The sequence below is a fragment of the Alligator sinensis genome, unplaced genomic scaffold, assembly GCF_000455745.1.
Source record: "Alligator sinensis unplaced genomic scaffold, ASM45574v1 scaffold4_1, whole genome shotgun sequence".
In the NCBI taxonomy this organism is placed as follows: Eukaryota; Metazoa; Chordata; order Crocodylia; family Alligatoridae; genus Alligator; species Alligator sinensis.
This window is the reverse complement of record NW_005841887.1, coordinates 3630981-3656417: the sequence shown is the minus strand read 5'-3', so window position 1 is coordinate 3656417 and position 25437 is coordinate 3630981. Positions and strand designations below refer to the sequence as shown.

The window sequence follows — 25437 nt, the reverse complement described above, 5'->3', positions numbered from 1 at the left end:
ACCCATCTGCCTCTAGGCCAACAACCGTATATAATCCCAGTACTATCCCTAGTCACCCCACAGCTGTTTGTGACAGCCATTTCCCCTCAGATACTCATATGCACATGCGTGTGCATGCACACTCATACACTGACTTTCATGAAGTAGTGGCAGCTCCTGGGGACCTCAAATTATAATAAGGTTTTGTTTAACCTTTTCTCTCTGTACTTAACCTGCCAGTCTCCAGAGACTCTGATCTCAGTTGCAGGCACTAACCCACTGGACCAGGGATAAGATAAAGGAGACTAGCAGTGCAACCCATAAACCCACACTTTATGCCAAACTGCTTAAATTCATACCTAGTAAACAGTAATGCCTGGCAATGGGAGGCTCTCCCCAGGACACCATGTTTAGCAAAAACAGATCTAATATGCACAGTCACCTGTTTAGCAGCAGCATCTCCCAGCAAAGCTACTGGGGAGGTGAGAATTACAGTCTAGGACAGGGGCGGGCAATTATTTCGGGTGGAGGGCCGCTTCCTGAGTTTTGGCAAGCCATTGAGGGCCACATGACAGGCAGCCAGGGGCAGATAAATGTTAATTTTCTTAATTTTGGGGGGGCCCACGGGCCAGATAGAATGGCCTGGCGGGCCACATCCAGCCTCCAGGCCGCATTTTGCCTAGCCCTGGTCTAGGAGGAGTATTTAGTTTCTTCCAGCCAACATAACCTGGTCCATACCTAATTTTTCTGCAAGAGACTAATTTTTCCCTGTGTTTTCCCAGCATGGGATCTTTTGCTTGATTTGTCCTCTACTTTTGACATACACGAGCCCCAGCCACTTTTCCATGCCACTGTTCATTTGCAGCCGTTATAAAACATCTTGACCCTTCTCCCATTATTATCTATTTCTAGAGCATTTCAACTGCTTCATTCTTCCATTCAAGATACCTTATCTGTTTTACTTCTGGCGGCACGCATGTCTGCTGTTGTTCAAAGACAAGGAGTGCAAAGGGCCTCTGAACTGTATCGGGTCAGCATTGGGTAACATGGACTTTCTGCAGAAACAGCAACCTAGTTCATCTGGCTCTTGTGAGCACCTCTGAAAAGTGCAGTTCCCCAGAGCAAGGGTCCCCTCCTGCTTTCCCAGGAGCATGGCTATTTCTGGAGCCATTCTCTTCCAAGTCCCCTCTCTGAGGGCTGCCCTGAAATTTCCCTTGGGAGTGGTTTTCATACGGAGTAAATGCTGCTAGATAACACTGAGACAGGACAGCATCTTCCTTTTTGCTCCACAGTTACTCAGTAACTGAATCTGTTGTGTAAACACAGGCATAATTTATACAACTGTACAGGCTCAGGGGCCTATTAACGTCACATGATAATTGTGTGAATTGGAAGGTCAGGGCATTTCTAGAAAGAGTCAAGAAGAGCAAGAAGAAGGGTTTTGGCCCCCATGGAATTAAAACCAGACACAGAGCAGTCATTCAAGGACAGACGATTAAACCTAATAATTAAGGCACAAATTCAGCAACCAAAAGGAGGAAAAGTCCAGGAAACAAACAGCACTTCTTGGCTCCACCTAAGAAAAAAGCTGTTTGAGAAGAATGAAGTGGAAGCCGCTAGCCAAGTATGTCTTGTGAGGGAATATTTCCATCAGAGCATTTACTGGTGTTGCCTTACGATCAGATAAAAAGGTCTTGGGCAGAAGAGAAGAGATTTCCTTTATCTTCATCACTGGTTGTGGAAATAGCATTAGTCATCCTGCAGCAGAACAGAGAAACAGAGAGTTGTAAGCTCTTCAAGGCAGGAACTGAGCCTAGGGCAATAGTTGGATACAACTGGATGAGAAAGGTAAAAAGCAATGAAATGACTGTGGGTACTGGGACAGGCATCATTCCCTGCACCTTATCCGTCCAGCTGTTGTCAAGCATTTTGTCAGCATTACAGTGTAGGTACAGACTACAGGTTCCTCTCTCACACCCAGTTTTATATCGGTGTCACTCCAGTAACATCACAGACTCATGCAACCAAGAGGAGAGAGCATCAGGCTGGGGCAGAACTAGCACATATGAAACCAAAGCAGAGTGTTGAACACAAATACATCTTGGAAGTAGCTCTACCATATGGCATGGCAGCGTATAGCGCAGACTCACTTCTCTACCAATTTTGCACCTGGATCTCTCTCTGACTTTGGGGATTTTCAGGCATGAGAGCTAGGCACTTCAGGAAACCAGGATTCAAATCAGGATCATAGTACAATAAGCATCATGATCTCAGCATGATCACCAATGGAAATTTGCCATCATATAAAAGCCATGCCATTTGGTGAAATCGGACCTAGCTGAAAGCTTTCTCTTGGACAAGAGAGTACACAAGGTGCGCTGAAAGAGCTGGGAATACAAGGTCCATGCATTCACAGCGCTTTGGTAGACTTAGGAACACCTTCTTGGTGGTGTCTCACTGCAGTCAATGGCAAAACCAAAACCAGGACCAGGATGTGGCATATTGTGGACAGTGCCAATAAATCAAGGTCCTGTTGGTACATTTGCATCCGCATTCTGGCACACAAATCTAACAGCACATCTCCATAACCCACAACACAGATGACTTGCAGATTAAGGAATAATCTCATACATAAAAAAACAAATTAAATGCCAAACCTGTGTGTGTGTGTGTGTGTGTGTGTGTGTGTGTGTGTGTGTGTGTGTGTGTGTGTGTGTGTGTGTACACGTACACATGCAGCCTGCACATGACATTTAGAGTATGCCCTGATAAAATATCTGCACAAATAGTTTTACCACCTCATTAAAAGAGGTGCTAAGCACCACATGGCTCCCACTAGGCTGTACAGGTTCAGTACCACTGAAAAAAGTCAGGCCATGCCACCAAGGGAAGGCAGCACACTGCATTAAAAAAATCCATTGCTGTGTACTATCAAGGTATTCAGAGGAGCAACTGTGGGAGCCTGCATCATTTAACCAACTTTTGAAGGATGCAGCTTCTACTAAACTTCTGGAATCAATGGACATCACAAACCAGTTCCATTGAAGGTGATGAAGAAGCATGGGAACTAAACTATGACCTACCTCCTGGTAGCTGGATTCTTTGACTCCTAATCTGCTGATCTTCCCGACTATGGGGGATGAATTTAAAGAATCTGGCAAAGTCTCTCCCAAATAGCTCCAATCAAAACTATGCTGGACCCACTGCAAACAAGTGATCCACTACATGGTTAAAGAGACACCAATGAGCAGCCAAGGTTTGAGATGTTATTATATAGAGCTAGGGTGATTATTTTGGATGCTGAGATGCCCTGTTGATCCCTTATATGTTGTTTCCAGGAGACAAGACAATGAGAGCATCAGCATCAGCACTCTCTGCCACAACCCACAGCTTCCCATAGAAAACATCATGGTTCCCAATTACAACACCTCCAGGTGCATCATGACCCACCTGCCAAGGGAAGACGGAGCATTCTACATCTGCGGCTGCGTGGACGAACAGGAATGCAACGACAAGCTCATCTTTGAAAATCACACCAATGGTGAGTACTGGCATTCGTGTTGTCTAGACCCAGCATTAAAAGATGCTGCACTCTCTTAGAAGCCACATCCCTCAGGACTCCTGAAAAACAGGAGTCCAGTAAGTACAGAGAGGACCATTAGGTCAGCTAGGTCTGACCAGCTGAGTATCACAGATCGTGACATTTCATTCAGCTTGAGTTTGGCTCAAGCATATCTTTTGGAAGGGCAGCCAGGCCTTGGTCTGAAGACATCCTGAGGTGGAGAGTCTACCACCCTTGGGCCATGCAGCAGCTCAAGTTAGGAACCCACAAACTGATACAGCCCAAAATGTCAGTAAATAGTGAGATCCTAGAACAAGTTGAGCCTTGATAACAACCATCAAACCCTACTGCAGTCAAGTTATTTTTTTGGTTAAAGGTTAAAAAAGGCATACTTTTAACGAAAGCTTAAGAAACCCAACTCTGCGACCCTAGTGAAAACAAGGCACTGGCATTTATTGTGAAGCAGCTAGGTTAGACGAACACTACTTTGGGTTCACCAGTAAAATCCAAAGCTCCACATCTCCACTAGGGTCTTGGTCTGGTATAGCTAATGGACTCCTTACCCTGCTACAAAAAGCTATCTTTCCGTAGGCAAGTTCATAGCCACACTTCATGGGATTGCAGGGGTGTACCTCCAGTCTAGATCTGCTCTAGAAGCTACCTTTTTTGGCACGGAAGACAAATGCCTCAGAGAAGTTGCACAGGTGAAGGGGAGGGCAGAGCTTGGCCCCTCCTTAGAGGTTTCTGCAGATACAAGGAGGATTGAATTGGGCTGTAAAACTGCATCAGTGAAAACCAAGGAGAAGCCAATTCTGGTGTCTCAAGAGGTCTGCAAAGTTTGAACAAGCTTCAAGCACGCCTCTAAAAATTCATGGCTCTGGTCTGAATCTTTAGCAGCTTACCCATTGCTCGTTATCCAGGCATCAGCCAAATGGGCCTCAGGGAATACTTATTAGGAACAAAAGCAAAGCAAAAAGCCTCCTGAATTTTCATAATTATAGAGCACCAAATTGCAGGGATATGGCTAGCCATAACCTGCAAGCAGGGAGCATAACTTCTCCTGCAGAAAATGGCAAATTGTGCAAGATATGAATTCTCAGAATAAACAAACTGGTTTTTTTCCTTACGAAGGTAAACGATGCTAAATTTGGCAGACCTTCACTGTTTCCAGAGCCAAACATAACAGGTACGTGTGCTTCTAGAGCACGAAAGTTAAGTCCCAAAGCTGATACTGAGGTATATAATTTCATACAAAAATGACAACTCCCTCTTGGGAAATGCCACCCCCAACAGATGCTTTCATAAGAAGTTCCTGCATTGCCAACCCACAGATAAAAATGCCATAATTTGAAACAATACCATCTGAAGCCTTGAATAAGCTCTCTTCTTTAATTTATTACCTAAGCCCATGGCTCGTTGTGCAACACTGGCCAACAACAACTTTATAAGACCCGGATTTAATGCATCTCCTTACAAATTGCTCATCTTCCCTTATATAATAAAAAATAATCATAAAGGTTTGCATTTTAATGCCGTTTTAAAAGGAGCTTTAACTTAGACGTGCCTTAAATATTACAGACACAGCATTGGATTAAAAAGACGAATTCTGGTGAAAGAAATAACTAAAGCAGATAAACATTTTTCCAAAGCACAAGGTATACACATTTTCTGTGTGCTCACAGTCTTAGACACTATCTTCAAACTTGGGACTTCTAATGTACACCCTGCATTGCATGCTAATTACTCCAGGGCAAGAGAGATAAATGCAATGCGTCTACGCTGAAGTCTCCTCGGAGCCTATAACACACATAATTAAGTGCTTTGACTTGTCATTTCCTCTCCCCACGCTTGCACCCTAATGCGATGCAAGTAACCCTTACCTGGGAAACAAAGGCCAGGAAGTGGAAATTGAAATGGTGCAGTCATAAGCGCTGTTTATTGTTATATATTTAAAGGGCTTCTCAAGTGTCATGCCAATTGATCTTGGCCTAAGAGTTCTAGTTCACATCTGACAGAGATTGAATTAAACAGATGGTAATACACTGCAATATTTTGTTTTAAAGTTCTGCATTTATTTTCAGAGAAAACAGCCAGATTCATTTTCTGCAGAACAGATCTACCCGTTTTATAGCCACGATCCTATCTAGGGATTTTGTAGCACAGAGGGGCATCATCGTTAAGTAATTTGCAAAAGTTATGCTTGCTGGTCTTACTGTTTGTTAGCGGGATTCGGGCACGTAATTCCCTAAAAGAATAAAAAATCCTTTGAAAATGTTTCACTCCCTCTCCCCCAAACTTTAAAGTTTCAAAGATGTGATCATAGCCATCGGGTAAATCCATTAGAGCAGTAGGTGATAGCCAGGCCCAGCGCTCTCCAAAACAAACATATTCCTGAGTTAGTTATTGATTTATATCAGTTTGGGTTGATCTTGTGGTTTGAACTTGATGCCTATTTTAGAAACGCTTTCACAGCCTTACAGAAATTAGCTGCAGCAGATTTTTTTGGAATTTGCCAAGTAAAATAGCTAAATGCTCTGTTTTTCCAGAACCTGAATTATGATCCGCACACACTGAGGTCAAACAGCAAGGGTTTTGCTTATGGAATGATTCTTATCCTTCTTCCCCTTGGTTATTATACTTGGCAGAAAAACCTCTGACTAAGATTTTACTTGAATATCTCTACTGAAGTCAGCATGTTTATTCCAGGAATTGCAAACATCAAAGGATGGGACAATTATATGTTGTGTGAGGGTTTTTTGGGTTTTTTTTTTTTTTCTTCCATCGGATGGTTTGAAGGCTGATAGGAGTTTTTTCTTTTCTTTTTTCCTAAACACTTTGGGTCAATATTTTGATGAAAATGTTTAACAAAAAGTAAAAAAAAAAACCAACATCACAATTCAAGTGTTTACTTTGGGCAGTCAGGTCCTAACCCAAATGTGTCTTGAGGTATATTCACTTATGCCAGTTGTAATGCAAGGGGCACTTTCTCTGTTCCTATTGTTCAGAATTAAACTCCCCAGGCCTTGCTGGGAAGTGTCCTTCCATAGGCCCACATGCTGAACTGTCTGCAGAAGGATGGTGCTCCTTCATGGAAACCAGAAGAATTTGGCCCCATATCAGACTGTGCCTGATGGGTCAGCAGAACCGCTTGGTGTCTCCATGCCACCTTGCTTCAACATTTATTAATATTCATCAATTCATCTGTATTAATATTCAGATTAGATTACTATTGTTCTATTTTGTAAAAAAACCCTCTGCATTGATAAAACAGTGAAGGCCCATCCTCCCACATATATTTTTTGTGTTTAAAATGCATCTGCATCTAGTCTTATCAGCTTTGCTTCAACATTGATTCTAACATTACCAGGGAGTTTGTGTCTGCAGTTTACAGGAAATCACGTTCAGTAGCTCGAGGATAAATTAGGAGCTAGTGTGCACATACAGGGTCTCTGGCCTACGTTAAAAAAGGTGGGACAACCAAAAAGCTTACATGACCCATATTCAGTCAGAGCCACATGGCTGCATATTACAACTACTGAGAACTTCACTGTGACTCCAGGGTCAGAACCAAAACACTCGGGTTTTTTTGCATGTGGAGCAGCAGAAAACATTATGCTGTGTGTGCAAGGTCTTGCTTTGAGTCTGGGGAAGGCAGAGTTGCCTAGCAGATGCAGCCCTGGGCTCAGATTCAACAGAGTCAGATCTGCTGCTGGCCTGGTTGATGTCCTTGTCACATCACCTCTCTGGATCTCAGTTTCCCTGCTTGTAAAATGGGAGCAACACTTCCCACTTGCGTGAAGTATTCCAAGCATACCGAGGAAGAGCTCGGCCTTGGACACATCTTACTTTTGTAGTGCAATATGTGCCTGCAAAGCAGTACCAGAAAGCAAGTGCCCACATGCTCAGGCTGTTTGAAGTGCTTCAAAGATAGCAGATTTGCCATGAAACCAGGAACTTGGTAGCGCAATAATTCTGCAGTGCTACATGCAACGTGTGGATACTTGCATGTAGCACTACAGGGGTCTGTTAGACCTCTAGCTTCCCAGAATGCTCTGCTCGCCCTACCCCACCACCACAGGGAGAAATGGAGAGCGGCTAGGGCCACAGCAGCTGTTACAGAGCTGGTGCTTCTTTGCTCTGCTGAACACCCGATTGGCAGCTGATTTGCTGTTCAGCCACACGACTGTTTGGTGGAATGGACGGCAGGAAGGAGGGAGAGGCTGGAGCAAGGAGGGCAGCCACTCTGGGTAGGACAAAGGAGCAGTCCCCGACTGCCTGTGGCTGGAGCCTTTGAGAGGAGCTTGTAGCGCTCCAGATAGGGGGCTGTACACACATGTGCATCTTAACACTATTTGTGTAGCACTACAAACTGCATCAGGACTTTGTAGCGCTACAAAAGTAACAAGGCCCCAGGCATTACTCTTATGCCTGAAAGCCCGACTTCCTGAGCTAAAAGCATTTGCTGGCAGCGTGGGGTGCCTATACGCGTGCTCGGGGGTGAGGGAGGTATTTTAATTAGAACAGCTCTGAGAACTGCTGTAATAAAATGCTACAGCGTCATGTGTATTAAACCCCCACACATTTAAAAATGGCCACAGGACACTTTAACTAAAGCTCATTCAATGAGCTTTAGTTAAAGTGCCCCAGCAGCCATTTTTAAACCTGTGGGGGCTTATACACGTGAGGTTGCAGCCAGGGCTGTCCCTGGGGGCAGTGAATCGGGACAACTGCCCTGGGCCCCATGCTTTGGGAGGCCCCGCAGAGCCGGGCAGAGGCTGCGGCTGTAGTCCTGCCACGTCCGGTGTGCCAGGGCTTTTACTCCCTGGCCTAAGTGTGCCATGGGATGGAGAGGGGGGCCTCGCACAGGCTGCTTTGCCCCAGGCTCCGCGCCCTGCTGGGATCATCTCTCATTGCAGCAACGCTAGAGCATTACAATGAAAATGTGGAGCAGAATTGATTGAGTCTGTCCAACACATTCTAATTAGACTATATTGGAACACATGTATAAGCACCCATGGGTGCACCTACACACTGCTGTGTTTTAGTACTTCTTTCTGGTACTAAAGTACAGCGCAGTACGGGCAATTACTGCACCAAGCAGGTGATACACACTTAGATTTCCCCGCTATATAGTCATAGTGGCACACTATATCCAGGGAGCACACCACTACAGCGACACAGCTGGCGATCACGTGTAGACCCACGTGATCGCTACATCACCATAGGGCAACGTGTAGACTCGCCCCGTAATTCCTAATAAACACTTAAATGGTTCCAATTCTGTCCATTCGGGGGTGCCAGTGCCTGTGCACGTGTGCACACGTGCGTGTCTTGTCAGATAATCACAGGACTGAGTTTTGAACCTTCGCTCTATTATGCTAGCTAAACTGGAATGCCTAAAACAAACATGGAGCATACCTCAAACCATCTCATACTTCTGGATGTTCAGAGGACAGTGACATGCCTCGTGCATCATGCCCCTGGAAACCACTCTCTGCTGTTAACTCCCTCACATTTCTCCACCCACACAGTATCCAAAATGGACATTGCTGACATCTTGCAAAAGCACATTCACATTTGTTTTCCTTCCCGCAGGATATTCCATGCAACAGAGCGAGGAGGTCATCCCCGTGGCTGCAATAAGCCTGCTCCCTCCTCTGCTAGTGGCTGTCATGATAACAGTTATATTTTACCTCTGCCGCACCCAAAAGCAGAGAAAGAGAGCCAAGGACTGGAGCCAGAAGCACACACAACACCGGGCCTTGCCCGAGTCAGGGAAAGCTGCCGAGCACGATGAGAAGTTGTCGGTGATGATAGACGACAATCACTCCCACATGAGCTCAACCTGCGCCAACAGCATCAACCACAACACTGAGCTGCTCCCCATCGAGTTGGACGAGATGGTGGGGAAAGGCCAGTTTGCAGAGGTCTGGAGGGCCAAGTTGAATCATGCCAGCTCAGGGCAATACGAGACAGTGGCTGTTAAGATTTTCCCTTGCGAGGAATATTCTTCCTGGAAAAATGAGAGCCAGATTTTCACAGACACCAGCCTCAAGCACGAAAGTGTCCTTCAGTTCCTCACGGCAGAGGACAGAGGGTCTGGCCCGCGCAAGGAGTACTGGCTCATCACTGCTTACCATAGTAGAGGGAACCTGAAGGACTACCTGTCCCGGCACATACTGAGCTGGATGGACTTACAAAAGATGGCAGGCTCCCTTGTGAACGGTGTGGCTCATCTACACAGTGACTACACTGCGTGTGGCAGGCCAAAGATCCCCATTGCCCACCGGGATATCAAAAGCACCAACATCCTGGTTAAGAACGAATGCGAATGCGTGCTCTGCGATTTTGGCATCGCCCTCCGACTCGACCCTTCCTTAACAGCAGATGACTTTGCCAACAGTGGACAGGTGAGCAGGTCCTGCAAAAACCTTGCTTGACGTTTTAGAAACACAATGCAGTGCAATAGAAATAAAATAATATAATGGCTGCACCCATCTGTATGCCTCAGGCACCTGTGGGCTAACTCAGAAAGGCTTTGGAAATAATAGCTTGCACTGAGCACTGAACACTGTCAAGTGCAAGGAGACTGTGATGGAAACCACAGTCCGTGTAAGCGAGAATATCGCAGGGGGCTAATATTATAAATTTGCCAAGGCACAAGTCAGACTTCAATGCTGAAATCTAACAGACCAGACTGGCCGATTTGATACAAGCTATAGTCAGCACTGGAAAGCAGTGTAATTAGGCACACCTGTGAACCATGATGCTATCTTAAAATGGACAGACTTTAGCCCAGTGCAGAGTCAAATCCACATTCCTTTCCAACAAGTGAGTTTAGACCTTGCAGCCTGTAGGACATTTAATGCTGTTGATAAAGCAAATAAACTGCTTGTTTTAGCTTTTCTGAAAGAGATGTTAATGGAGCGACACCCAAGAGACTACAGTTTGAAGCCAGACATAGAGCAAGTCACTGGGCAGATGGGATTTGGTTACAGTGCTCTCTGGGGCTGCTCCTGAGAAAGCCAGGCAGGAGGGGTTAGGAGTGTGTGAAACCATCTTGCATCTTCTGGTTGGCAGGTTGTGGCAGTCTGACCTGGAACAAAATTCACTGCCAAACAGGCCATGAAGAGCCCACGATCACTGCCACCTTTTAAAAAAAGTATTCCCCACATAGATAGCTGCTGGTCTCCGATACATTTGCTAACATCTCTTCTTTTCCTGGCCAGGTTGGCACTGCCAGGTACATGGCTCCAGAAGTTCTAGAGTCCAGAGTGAATCTAGAAGATTTGGAGTCCTTCAAACAAATGGATGTCTACTCGATGGCCTTGGTTTTGTGGGAAATGGCCTCCAGGTGCGAGGTGGTAGGAGGTAGGAAAACTGCAGCAGAGCCCCAAATAACTTGCTTTTGTTCAGAACCAAGGAAAGGAAGCGCATGCCTTCTTGAACAATGCGCTACCTTCAGACCTGCAACTTTTATGCTCTTCCCCTCCCTCCACCCCACTAAGCAATAATCAGTCTGCTACGTTTTCCCTGGGTAGAAGGTTTCTGTTCATTTTACCTTGGGCTTAATATCGGATGCACAGCATCTTCCGATAGACACGGAGCCTAAGAGAATCTGGATTCCACACCATTTCTAGTGTAAGTGTGTCTGCTAAGCTTGTCCTGCTTGCTACATACCTGCTGTGGAAAGTGCTTCAGAGGCAGGAGTGCAGGATGAACACAGATGGAAGAGGAGAATTTCTGCTTTAGATCCCCCCCATTTGTAGGCGGTTGTCTCAGCTGTTGGCGTTATCTGCTGATGCAACAGGACAAAGCAGGGAGGAAAGGTGCAACAGAGAAAAAAAATGTACCTGAAAAATAAAGAGCTGGCAGGTGAAACCCTGGCCCCATTAAAGTCAAGAAAAGCTTTGGGGAGTTTCTCCACTTGATTTCTATGGGCCCAGGATTTTATCCCACATCTTTGGACAGCTACAACCAGCTAAAGAAAATGGGTGCCAAGAGTGGAGCTGTGCAGAAACACACTCCTGGTGCTCTCCAAGTCCTCCTAAAATATGCCATGATTTAGGCTGGAAAAATCGGATGACCTGCCAGAAGTTTGCTCCTCTCCCCCCATTCATGGAGGTTTGACACACACAGCAAAGCTCTCTTAATTTCAGAAATATTACAGAAGGTAGAATTGTGTGTGTGGGGAAATACAGGAAAGCTCAACTTGGTGGTAACCATAACTCACCAGAGATGAGTTATTTTAATGGAGAGTAATCAAGCATGGATCAAAGCCACCAAACTGCACAGAGGCACTGCACATGCATGCTTCCCATCAGCTGGGCATGTTAACACACCCACAAGCTTCCCACATCCAGCATTAATGAAGCAAAACCCCCCAAACTATTAAGAACCAAAGGAGGTTCCCCTGCCCCTTAGGCAACATCACTGACCTCCATGGACCTCCCACCCACCCACAGGCATCTCACTACCTCTGGCATCCTGTAGTTACACCCATTGACTCTATTTTGTTGTCATGTCCTGGCATCTGACTTTCTCTCCGAGACACGTGATTGCATCTCACAAGTTTCCTCCTCTTTTTCTCCGCTTACCCATCTTTTTCCTTCCTACCTTTCTCCAGTTTTCTTCAGACTCATTTTTCTTTCTTCCCCAACACCTGCATCTACATCTCCCTATTCACCTTCATCCTCTCACATCTCTTAGTCTGCTGCCCAGTCTCACATCCCTACAATTTTGCTTCCCTTCCCCACGTCCCACCTCTACATCTGGGAGCAGGAAGGCTCCTGAAGCAGAGCAGATGAAATGTTAAAATGGGGGCATTGCCATAATCTATGGTGGAGCAATGGCATCCTACCTTCTGCTTTCAGGAGTTCTGCTTCAGAAATCCCTATATCAACCCAGGGTGTGGCATGAATCATGATGCTTCTAATAGTTTGACACCTACAAGATTAAAAAAGAAAACCCTTGAATCACCATTTCAGACACAGAAAACACTGTCTGTATCTGCAGCTCTTTGTGACAAATTCCCCACTTGTGCAGTGTAAAGAAGCCCAAGCTATCTTAGACTTGGAAAGCAAGATGGTCACAGTCTGCCCAGGGCTCAGCACAGGCTATACGGTATTGATATTTTTCAGCCGTATAAACTGGCTCCTACAGACCTCCGTGTTTCCATGGCTAGACAAATTCCAGTATTGAAGCTGGCTCGTTTACAGCTAGGTTGGTATCTTTACACTGCACAGGAGCCTGCAGTATAGACGTACCCAAAGGCTGAGTTAGACAGAGGAGCGCCTTTCACCCCTACTGTGGAAGAAAGTGCCCTCAGCTCCCCTATGTCCCTAAGAGGGAGTTATTTCTACAGCTCTGGGGTCTCCAGGAAGAACATCTCCTGTTCTCAGACGTTCAACGGAGAGCCTGATGTCACCCTCTGTACCTGTACATCGACACTGCGATGAAGTCATGCTCTAATGGGGAGGCAGCAAGGTTGGAAGACAAAACCAAAAAAGCCTCAGCAGAAAGATTATGAAACATCTACAGATTTTTAAAAAGATAGTCTCCGTCCTCCATGAACTTCTCACTTGCAGGTCCAGATGCATGTACAGCAGAGACTGCCGGGGGGTAAGGGGTGTCACAATTTCCAGATCAGTGCTTTCACTTTATTTATTTATTTATTTTCCAAGCTGTAGTGGAGATGGACCTGATCTTAAACTGCTCATGGCACTTCCAGCTCAATATTTAGATAGTAAATTACAATTAGGCTTCGATGTTCAGGACTTCAGCCCCATGGCTATAGGCATCAGGGAGGATCCCCCCCTGACAGCATGGTTACCCGTGATAGCAGGGGAGTGGACTTGGTGAAGCAGGTAATTCCTTCTGGCCCTATGTTCTTCCCCTGCCACCCCAAAAGCTTCCCCAGCAGCCTCAGATACTATCCACGGCTGGAGGAGAAACACTGTGGGAAGTGGGCCCATGCTCTCATGTGGTACAAAGAAATCCCTGAAAAGGCCCTGTCTGACCCTGCTCAGGGCCATATCACTCACCAGATTTGGCTCCTTTCACATCCAGCTGCAACATGATTAGTCTGCTCTAATCTTCTGAGCTTCTCTTATCTAAATCTGTGGCCTGCCATTACAATGGGCCTTTGGCAGTAGTGTCACCTTGTCTCTCCTCTTCTCCGCTTGTGATGTGCATTCCAGTTTTCGCAGTGTACATGGGCTAACAACCAGCAACACCTTTGGATTTGTGATATACAGATTATATCTAATGCCCCTTTCTGGGCCTTGATTTCTACAAAAATACATAAACCTTGCTTCTAACGCCTAGAAACCGCCGGGGCATTCATCTCTGTGGTTCTGGATTTTTTATCAGTCTACATAAGTCACGTACTGTGGTTTAACAGTGAGCATAATCAGCCAGAGCAGCAAACACGGGCCTACCGTGAATCCATAAATGACATCCAGTAATGCTGTGGTCCTGTTTCACTTTCTTCTAGAGGTAAAGAGTTACGAGCTGCCTTTTGGGTCAAAAGTCCAGGAGCAACCCTGCGTGGATACCATGAGAGACATTGTGCTGCATGGCAGGGGACGCCCAGAAATACCTAGCAACTGGCTGGTGCATCAGGTAAATTAAAAAAACCCCAAAAAACCCCACAAGGCTATCATAACCTACAATAGTTATTCATACACCTGATTTGCAATGGACATGGCTGCCCTTGAATGATGTTGGCAATGCATTGGTTATCTTAGTTATCCAAGTCAGAGAGAGACTGGTTACTGCACTTCTATAAACTGTTAGGACCCAGGTGTCCCGACTGCCTTTCTTGGGTTCTGCTCCCAAATCTGGAGTAAACTAGCTGATCTAGGATAAAGCACTCAAACCTCACTAGGCCCACAGTTTTCTCCATAGGTAATATCTGCAGTGAGTGAGTGTACCAAATAGATAACGTTATTGTAAGCTAGGGCACACATGTTCTATAGGCACTTCACACGCCTGGCAAAACAGGATGGGGCAGGGAAGTGAGCTGCATTAGGTTTTGCACAGATAATAATCTTTGCAATTGCTAGCCAATGTTCCAAAGATAAGACTGTAATCTCCAAGCCATGGTGCTACAGGTTCCTTATATAGCAAAAAGGACTTTTGCATTTACAAGTGCAAGGAGAGATGAAGAGGGAAGTAGTTCTTTAAAGTAAAATCTTGTACAGAAAAATGTATGGTAAGCAGAGAGAGGGAAATGAGGCAGACTTCCGGGAAGCCTTTGATAAACCAGATGCTATGCTTACACTTAGAGGATGCTAGAAAATTAATACTTTTTGCAGAAAGTGCAACCTAGAATGGTTGAGCTGAAGACCTCAGCCGTAACAAATTATTCTCTGTTAAAACAAAGCAAGGTATGCACCAAAACCAGTCAGTCCCAGCAGCACATTTTTCCCCAAAAGCCATGCAGTATGTTTGAAGCACTAAGCTCCCACCGCACAGGCCCAAGTCCCCATCCACATGCTCTGGGAATGAAGGCAGCTATAAAGATCCTGGGTGGGTTTTTCAAAATTGCCTTGGTGGATGCAAAATGCACGCTTACTTGGGACTATCGAAAACCAGACTCTGAAGGCTCAGCTCTGAGCCTAGACCATTTTTTCCAAGGTTTTGAATCGTGGTTATCCTCCTGACATTGTAGAGCTACGATTCCCAAAATGCAATGTAGGACAGCACCACCTGCTGGGAGAAAACCAGAACACATCTTTTCATTTGACAGCTCCCTTCTTCCCATCACCCCACACCTTCCTCCTCAGAGGTTTAATTTGCTGCTGAAGAACTGACACAAGTTGTTCATCTTAATGGGAATGACATACCTGCCTTCTCACAGGCAAATAGTGGCAGAGGGCCTGGAGATCAATTCATTATTTGAAACGGGGTGGCCAGCCAGTGGCACAGGTACCACGGGCAGCCTCCACGTGGCAGAGCACAGGGGTGTAAGGTTGTAGCCGTGTTGGTCTAAGGACATAGGCAGACCAGGCTCTTTGGGTAAGTCTGACCACCGGGGAGACGGGCAGCACAGCAGGCGGGAGGGGAGGAAGTGGGACACAAAGCAGATCAGGTAGGGAGCACAAAGCAAGGAGGAGAAAGCGATCAGGCAGAGGAAGAGGATCAGAGAGTGGTGCTAGAGGAGGGTGTGGGGCTAATTTGTGGCATGCCTGCCAAAAAGGTTGTCCTCCGCCAATTCAAAACATCAGATTTGTCCTACTCTTCCCTCCAGGTTTCTTAGTCAAATGAACCCCTCTCCCCCCACCCCGGAGAGACTTCTGAAAAATAAGAGGACAGGCGAGGCCGACATGAGAGCACTAGAAAGTCCCTTATCATTTGTGTCCATGAGATTGTGTGCATCATTTTAATTGCAGGTGAACAGAATACACAAAGCCTCCGAGAACTCGTGAAAGACTTTATTCAAAACAAGTTCTTTCTTCTTCCAACAGTACTTGTTGCTAAATCTCGCCATAACGATGCAAAACACCAGCCACAATAGCACTGCTGGGTGAAAGGAAGGTGGAACAGCCTCTGTGCAGTTATTAGTTCGAACAAAATTAACAGCTGAAAGCCACCATTTCCTTTCTGCAGATTAACATTTTAGTTTCATTTCAAAGCACTATAGGAGATGCATCGTTCGCGCGTGTGTGTGTGTGTGTGTGTGTGTGTGTGTGTGTGTGTGTGTGTGTGTGTGTTTTCTTTCTGCAGGTGGAAATTTTAGTCTCATTTCAAAGCACTATGGGAGATGTATGTAAGCTATATAGATACAGAAAACCCTCGCTATTCGCAGGTTCAGCATTTGCAGTTGCAAATATTCGCGAATGCCGAACCCGCATTTTAAACACACTTTATACACTTACAGGAGCTCCTTGGGAGCTCTGTGCTTGCTGCCGCTGGGCGCCTGCCCCAGCCGCCGGGGGCACCGAGTTCACGAACGCAGTGCCTTATTTGCAGATTTCGCCATTCACAGGGGATACAAGAACGTATCCCCCGAGAATGGCGAGGGTTCTCCTGTATATAGATCTCTCTCCTATAGTGCTTTGAAATGAGACTAAAAATGTCCACCTGCAGAAAGAAAAATAATATAAATAAATAAATACATAAATAAAGGTTCACTGAGTTTGGCCATTGTACTCAAGAGACTTGGATGTGTTCTGGAGCACACTGAGAAGCATAAAATCCTGGCTACAAACTGATGTTACATCAGGGCGAGAAAAAACAAATTTCCCTCGTGTATCAACTCCAGGATAATTTATTGACAGAGGAATCAGGGCACAACACACAGGTTTACAAATGGAGAGTGCTTACAGAAGATGAACAGTTATCTGGCAAAGCTGGCAAAGGGGCGCTGGGAGTGGGTGGCGGGCTGGGAGTCAAGTGTCTTGGGCTCTCCTCAGCTCTTTGTGGTCTCGGGCAAGGCGCTCCAGGCCTCCGCTTCCCCTTCTCACCTTTGTTTGCCTTGTCCACTCTCCTTTGGGATGCCCCAAGCAGAGTAGGTTGGAGTGCCTAAATCACCCAAGTTCCTTTGAAAATCCCACCCTTGGGGTCATAAACTTTTGAGTCAAGGACAGTTTTGCTGTGCTAGATATGGACAGCCTGATGACAGCGGAGGCTCCCATAGCTACTGCACCCTCAATCATTAAAATGATCAGCTTATACCATCAGTCATCACATGAAGGGGAAAAAAAAAAGTTCGAGAGCCCAGCAGTCCCTTGGGCTAGCTTGGTTAGGGTACACCTGTACCCATAGCCGACACCACATTAGGGAGTGATGTGCCTGGTCATCTCTAGCCAACTCCTCTTGCTGGGTTGAATAGGTGCAGTCCCATCAAGCGTCTTGGATGCTTGTGGCAAGAATTCAGCTCCTGCCTCTGGAGCCATGACCAAGACATCTTAAGTACACTATCACGGAGCCCAAGTTCTCCTACTGCGAGATACCTTGGATACCTCCGTTTCCTCCATACTTAATGTTGGAAACATGCTTGAGGCAATTCATCACAGAAACAGCACATTCCTCCAACGTCCTTGTTCACATTTCCAATACCTCTGCTTCTCGCTTCCTCTGCCTCTTGCAAACCTAACCCCAGATCCTCTCACTTCAGGGAATGCACTTTCTGTGCGACACCATCACAGAGTGCTGGGATCACGACCCCGAGGCTCGGCTCACTGCCCACTGTGTAGGTTCAACTTGATGGCGCAGATGGACTGCGATGACATCCTCAACAACAACATGGACAACGAGGCTGGCAAAACAGTTTGCCCCAGCAGCGAACACCAAGCCAGTGACGAGAACAGAAACAGCCAGTGACAGAGAGAGGCCTTCTACCAAAATGAACAGGAGGATAAAAGGCAATCACATGGCTCTTTCATAAAAGGCCAGAGTTCATTTTCTTAAAATGAACTAAGAGCCGAGATGTAACTTATTTATGAGACCATTCACCACAGGGGCACAACGCAAAGTGCTGTGGGCTCTATACTTTGGCTGAAGTGCAACCTTGTATATGAATATATTTTGTACTTGAGTGTATAATAATGTAAGATGTTTTCTTTACTATTTTTAAAAATGTTTAACTCTTTATTAATAAGTACCTGAATCCCACGACTTCCTTTGGGCTCTCAGCTTTGAGCTTTAACTCTTTCCATGCTCCTTTTGGAGTCACAGAGACTTCCCCCCGGCTTTCCAGCCACTGGTGGCCACAGATTTGCATCAGTTCTCACAAGGCAGCTCTCTCCAGCCTCAGGATCTCTCAGGGACTACGCAAGATGCAAGGCAGAAGCTCATTCACACCAGCCCCAGCTTCGATGATACCAACCACAGACAAGTCAACCCTCAGGTATTGTAATAAGGCACTGGAGAAGTCATTTGGCAACATCATGATCTGTCTTTGCTTCCCAACATGTAGTGCTTGGGAACACGTGACCATTCTGGCTGCAAAACAAATGTAAAACCACTCAGATAAAATGACAAAAGGGACCCGTGCAGGGAGTGTAGCTCACTGAGTACCACGTGTGCAGAACACCCTGCTAAGCCTGTTCCAGTCACAGTCCAACTCCCAGCTGTCTCCCAAGTCCGGGGATACCAGAGGTTTGCCATTGGGAGATACTTAATGGGTGGGACAGAGCACTGGGAGCTGCCTAATAAAGGGAGGACATTGAAGATGTTTACACACAGTAGATACAACATTGATGGCCACCCTTAAGCAGCCCTATTGCAGGCTGCACTCAAGCGTCTCACAGGCTGCACTTTGGGAACCCTTGGTGCACGACTGTACCTGCAGTTTAGGAGTACTGTGGGCAGGGCAGTGGTCTAGCTCATCTCAGGGACCTTGTCCACACCCATCTTTAGTGATTCTTAGGCTCAAGTGGCAAAGACCAGTTGCGGGCTGGGCTGCTATTTCCAACTATAGCAGTACTTTGTCAGGCTCCTTGCTATTGGAAAGCCTCTTGCTGTTTTCTCTGGCCATCCATAGCCAGTCATTCCCACTTTGGGACACCTTGCTGTCACAGCAGTGAGAGCGCTGTGGTTTTGCTGCAAAAGGGAGCCTGTTTACTTAAGTAACGTATGGAACTCACGGTCACAGGACAGTGTAAAGAACCAACAGTAAACCAGGCCCTAAAGAGGGATTAGCCTGATTCACGGAGGATTGGTTTATCATGAGCCACTGAACACTATTGTTCAGTGAACACTGAACAATAGTTAAGGGCATACCCGACATAGGAGGGATGCCCAATTACTAACACTATTCCTCTAAAGCATCCACTACTTGCCACAGCAAAAGACTGGGCTAGATGGATCTTTGGTCTGACCCAGAAGGTTCTTAGGACACGGTCATCTCCCCAGGGGTTTTAGAAGAGGTAGCTGTGCAAGGGCCACATTGCAGCTGTAGAGATCCACTGTACGGGTATGGGGAAGGGCAGGACAACAGGTGCAAAGTCCACAGGCTCCAAGATAAAGGCTGGGAAAGATTCTGCGCAGAGCGTCGCTGCTCTGGATTTCCACAGCGACAAGAGCCCCAGCTCTTCTCTTGCAAGCTGAGGACAAGCAGTTTCTACACACCGCACAAAATGAGGGAGCAGAAAAAGGACAGAATAAAGTTCTCTCTCCTCTCTGTTCTTACAAGGCAAAGGAGAGTGAGCGAGTGACATTAAATTTTAGGGAAAGTCTTTACCAAAAAAACATTTGCTAGATACACTGGCAGGCTCCTATGTCCTCACCATCTGTAGCCCCATAGTATTCTCAGCTGCCTCATCAGATGACCTAGGGCAGCAGTCTGCTGCTGGCGACTTGTGATTTTGAGCCATTCTTCAAGCTTCTCCCTGCACTTGGGCCACCGTCTTGTAGCACGCATTCCCTTCAACCTAACATCCCCATTTTGCCACTAGCTCCCACTGCACAGGAAGAGAACAAAATGGCCTTATACAAGGCATATGCAGGAAGGAAGATGTGAAACTGCAACAGCAATATGAAGGGGCTCCCGGTAGTTAATATGTGTTCTTGTATCTCCTTGTGAGCTGCCTTTGTGAAAAAATAGTGGGATAATTCCTGCATCACACTGTGCAGCACTGAGTTTACAATTAATAGTCTGCTGAATCAAGCCATGGACCGTACAGAACCAGTAAAAGCTTAAGCAGCTTCTGAGAGCATCCTGGCATCTTACAAGCTTAAGTTGTACATTTTTACAAGCAGCGTGTTCAGACCATATGTAAAGCTTGCCTCTCAAATCCAAGGGTGAAAGACCTAACTCTCTAGCTAAGGAAGCAGGCTCAGTCTGCAGGGCCCAGACACGTGGCTTATGAGGATGATGCCAAGAAGCATCTTTTTCACGGCTGAAAGCTAGAGCCCCGTGATGCGTGTGACATGCAAACATCGAAAGGGAGTTAAGAATGAGATAGTTTCCAAGATGAGCTGCTTTGACATCAGGGATCCAGGCAGGACTCTGAGCTGAACACTCAGCGCTTGCACTGAACCTGAACCTGGGGTCCTGTGGCTGGCTGGCAGCTCTCAAAACAAAGCTGCATATTTAAGCTCCTGAATCCCTATCCGGGCACTGAGAAATGTCAGCTCTTCTAAAACTTTTACTTGCACGTGCTGTTTCCTTTAAAGATACCAGGTTTAAGACAAGTTTAAGATCAGTGCGTTTCAGCACCACCCCTGTGCCTCATTACCCAAGACTATTTTAAACCCTGTTGCACAGACTAGAGGTGGCCAACCTGCGGGCACAAGGGCCACAAGTGGCACAAGCAGCCCATGTGTGAGGCATGTGGGAGATGGCACAGGGAGCAGAAAGCGGAGCAGCAGCTGAGACAAGGGAAGGGGATCAGAATAGCACTTGGGGAGGGCACGGGTCTTAGGATGGGGCAAAACTGTCAAAGACAAACTATATATTTCTGTGCTTTGCGTTTCTGTAGGAGAAATCTCATTGCCCAATTATCTAATACATCTGCACTACCAATCAATCAGTTCATCAAAGAGGACTGTGCGTTTGATATTCTCACCGTCTAAAGTTCCAAGAGAGTCGCTTTCTATTTATGTTCTCATTTTCTAGCAGTAGTTTAAGAAACAAACCCACATATTTTAGTAATACTGAAATATCTGCTTTTGTTGCAAAAATGATTGCTCCCATTTTTTCATGAAATGTTTAAACACACAAGGAAAACAGCATTGACTTGTGAAAATAAATAACACACCAGAAACCTGATCTTCCCCGTTGATTAAAACGGTGCCAACTTTATTCCAATACAGTAAGGAAAGAGTAGAGGCCAAAATATAGCATTTGGCTGTGCTCCCAAAGCACCAACAAACTTCAGAACTATGGATCAAGTTATGAATGAACACAGTCCCATCCCCGTCTCCACCCCACCCATGCTTTTGACACAGAGGTTATCTGGTCTTAAACAACGCAAGCCTAAAATGATGTCCTTCAAAGTGACTGGGAATCTTCAGCCGCACACATTTCAAACAATTGCAATGCAGTATTCAATTGAAAGAATTCTGCCCATTTTTGACAATTTCCATTACCTTCTTTACTCATCCAAAAGCAACCAACCAGCTGGTGAAGACTAACTTTAAGTCTTTTCCAGCTCTGGTGGCCACCAGATTTCTACACGGTCTTTTCATCACCACCATCACGGTCAAGAAGTCTTTTCTTTCCTATTTAAGGAGAGTGCTCCTTAAGTGAGCATAGCATTTCATTTGGTTTGCTATCAATATTAGTGGCAGCTTTATTGAGAATACCAGGTGGAGGGAAAGCAAACTAATACAGCCCTGAAAATAAATACGATTAAGGTATAAAAATGTCTCCTTGCACTTACCTTCTTGATGAAGAGCTGTCCAGCTATGGCTCTAAATCCAAAACTTTAGAGAGAAGGCTGTCACTTAATCTGTACTTGCTTATAAGCCAAGGGCACTTTAGAAAGAGTTACTTAGCCATCTGCTGTGATGACAGTGTGCCAGGAGCTGTTGCTGTTGGATTGTGAGCAAGACCACCGGTTGCCTCAGCTGGCAAAGATACACTTTATAATAAGCAGCTCTGAATTTTTTGCATCATTCACAACAAAATTTTACTGATTTCCCATTCGAAGTAGGGCAAGATTTTACTGATTTGCCCTTCGAAGTAGGGCAGGGCCCAATGGACCCTGCCAAACACTGGGTGCCCCAGCTTATATGAGGGAGATCACCGCCACTTAAAGGCTGGGTCCTGGAGAACACAAGGAATACAGCATTCATCAGAAGGTGCTACAGGACCAGGCAGGCCTTCCCCTCCTTCACAGCAGACACCACGTGCCATTGCTGCAGTTTGGTAAATGTGCAAGCTGCCATCCCTCAGACTTGCAAGCAGACATTTACTGCTGTTCACATGACCCATGCAGGGACTGAGGGGACAGCTACTCCCATCTGTAGAACAACAGCAGTCACCATGGCCAGGTCACACCTGCAAAAAGAAGCTCTAGCCCACTAGCCCCACCTCAGTGGTGAGCTCTACTACAGCTGCAGAAGTGGGGGTCCTCACCAGTACCCCCAACGGGGAGACAGGAGGGTGACCCCACCCAGAGACCCAATGCATTGTAAGTAGTATCTAGAGGTGTCCCCAAAAAGAGCCCTCTATTGAGGTCTGTGGGTTAGGGGACAGCTTACTAGCCTTCAGGTCATCATCTTTCTCACCACCAACTCGGTGGGCTGGGGTGAGGTCTAGAGCAGTGGTTCTCAACATTTTTTGTACCAGGACCCATTTGTAAACATCAATGGCCAGTCTCAACCCAGTGCTCCCATCCCCAGGCCCCAGACCCCCAGTGTGGGGCAGGGGAGTGTGTGTAGGACATGGGGGGGTCCCAAGTAGCCTGTTGCAGGCTGAAACTCTGCCAGCTTCCAAGGGAAAAGCCTCAGTTTCCAATGATTTTCTCCTTTAAAGGAGAATCCATTTTTAAAGTTTGTTCACAACCCTTTCATATATTCTTGCGACCCACTTTTGGGTCTCGACCCACGGGTTGAGAAATGCTGGTCTAGAAGAAAAGAAAATGCAGTGCTACACAGCCAGCAGGACCCTCTATATCGCCACCATCTTCCAACCCCTTTTTGTTAGCTTCTGGGGAGGACGAGGAGCAGAGGGGAGCTGAAACCTCCCCTCCTTCAGCACAGCTCCCAAATCCACCCGAAGAAGGGAACATGCCGCCAAAAAGGTGGGAGACTCCACATTTCATGAGTTTTGCATAGGTCTCTCCTACCCCCATTACTCCAAATCTTATCTGAGCCCTGGTAGTAGCAGAGGTTGTATCATAGTAGTGACAGCTCACCCATATTTAACACACGGCATTTGAACACATCTGTGCAGTACCTGGGACAAAATGCAGTCAGGTAAAGGAAAATGTTTCAGTATTCACATGTCTTTGCTTTTACAGGATTAAAGGCACATCTCTGCACTTCATTCATCTCTAATTAAGCAGGTTATTAATTAAGCTCTGTTGCACGCAATTTCTTTAAGATACATACACAGAGACAGCAGTTACCTTATCCAATAAGCAGAGGCTGCCGGTCCACAGAGAGGAAACAGTAAAAAGGAAAGCATCAAATACTAGCAGGTTCGCTGAAATCGCATCTTAAGGTGGCTCTCTCAGTGTGCATTTATAAACCGATTTTTCAAATGCACGAAGGCAGAAAAAGGAACTCAATCAGCAAGCTTCAGTCATTAATTGTACTTGTGTTATGAACTTAAGAATAAAAGCAAAGTATTCCACAGTTCGCAGGAAGGCAAAGGGGTGTATTACAGGAAAGTAGAGAGACGTTGCTCAGGGCTTACATTACGTATCGTTCTGTAGAAGGAAACGATTATTACTGCGGGTTGTGGTGCTTGGACGTGACAGTTTGAGAGCCCAGATGAGCTCAGACAGATGGGTCTGTAGACAAAACAAGGTCATCATTTTGGTATTTTATTCTTCCCCCACTTCTCACACATGGACTCGTATTGAGATCTCAGTGCATTTCACAGCAAAATGTACAAGAGAATCAAAATAGTTGTGCATGAACCCAAACTTTTTTTCTTTTTTCTTTTTTGCACAATTTACAATTTCTGTGGAAAGTTAACATGGTTACGGAAACCCTCTGATGCATTCTTACATTCTGATCCCTTCACTGGAAAACACCTTCTTACCAGATCACACAGTTATGAGTTCCCATGACGATGAAATAGGCATCCAGCCATAAGTGACAGATAATGTTATATACACTGATTGGAAGACTACATCAGAAGAAAAAACAGAGTAAGGCACCACTCTTGGAAAATTAAGGTAGCTTGTAGTAACAACAATAACGAAAGCCATAATCAGTACTATTCTTAATTGCCAGCAATTCTTAGACTTCAATAAAATACTTATAAAAAACGAAGGATGTTTGTACCTGAATACAGTTTCCTGATATCTGATTGTGTTTTAATTTTATACCCAGTCTCCAGCACAATAACCTTTATCACGTACTTATGGAAAACCAAAACCGGAGTCCGTACGTCCACTGCTCACACTCAACGGCTTTGCTTTGTTTCGACAACTATACAGAGGAGACCGATGAGACCAATCCAACAGACAGCATGTAACACTGGGACGTCACCTCCGAGATGGTCACACGGACAGAGATGAGGAAATGAACACCACAGTTACATTTCCTGTTCCATTTGAAAACCTTAGTCCTTGGGGGGTGGGAAAAAAAAGGGTCAAATCTCATTAAATTACAATGTGTGTAAATCTTAAATAGTCACTGCAGAAAGATTTAATAAAATTAGGAGCTGAAAAGTGTCTGAATTACTTCTCCAAATCAAGTCTATTTTCTTTCAAGTATATTAAAATGCTTCAGAGGAAAAAAATGTCTCCATGGTTACATTTCTAACCAATTTTATAAATCCTTAAAAAAAAAAAGAAAGAAAGAAGGTAGTCTCTATCTCGATTCCCCGTTCCTCCGCGGCATGCACACATTCTGAAGGAAAGCAGGTCTCGTCATGATCCAGTTGATTCTTAACACTGATTCCAGGCACAACTTCTGAACACTTCTCCAGTTTTCACCCAGAAGGTTAATTACTGGACAGACAAGCAGCAAAAATTGCGTGCGCGTGGGTGGGTGTCTACCTGGGTACTAAGTATCTCAGTTATTAAAACAGAGCTTGATGCACGGATTCAGAAAGAAAGGTTCATAATGTCACTCCATAGTGAAGCCGCTGGGGCAACAACACTGCACCTGCTTCTGCTCTTGAGAAGATCAGATGGTTTGTAATCTTAGGCAGCTTTTGCAATAGGACCTACTTAAAAGAACATGTTATGTAATTCAGATAAAATCTTTTGGATCAGACAAAAACAAGTTGGTGATCATATCTGGCAAGTATGTCTTCACACCTC

At 45.6% G+C, this 25437-nt stretch overlaps 1 protein-coding gene across 1 annotated transcript in view; it reads left to right on the top strand.

Annotated features, from left to right (window-relative positions):
• LOC102371879 (TGF-beta receptor type-2-like) overlaps positions 1–18530 on the top strand; it is a 55046-nt gene extending 36516 nt beyond the window's left edge. Inside the window, 6 exon segments of the mRNA XM_014517025.2 lie at positions 3318–3520; positions 9137–9951; positions 10771–10912; positions 14037–14164; positions 17664–17736; positions 17739–18530. Of these exon segments, the coding sequence (XP_014372511.1) occupies positions 3318–3520; positions 9137–9951; positions 10771–10912; positions 14037–14164; positions 17664–17736; positions 17739–17869 (1492 nt within the window). The 3' untranslated portion in view covers positions 17870–18530.
• Positions 18531–25437: the final 6907 nt, after the last annotated feature.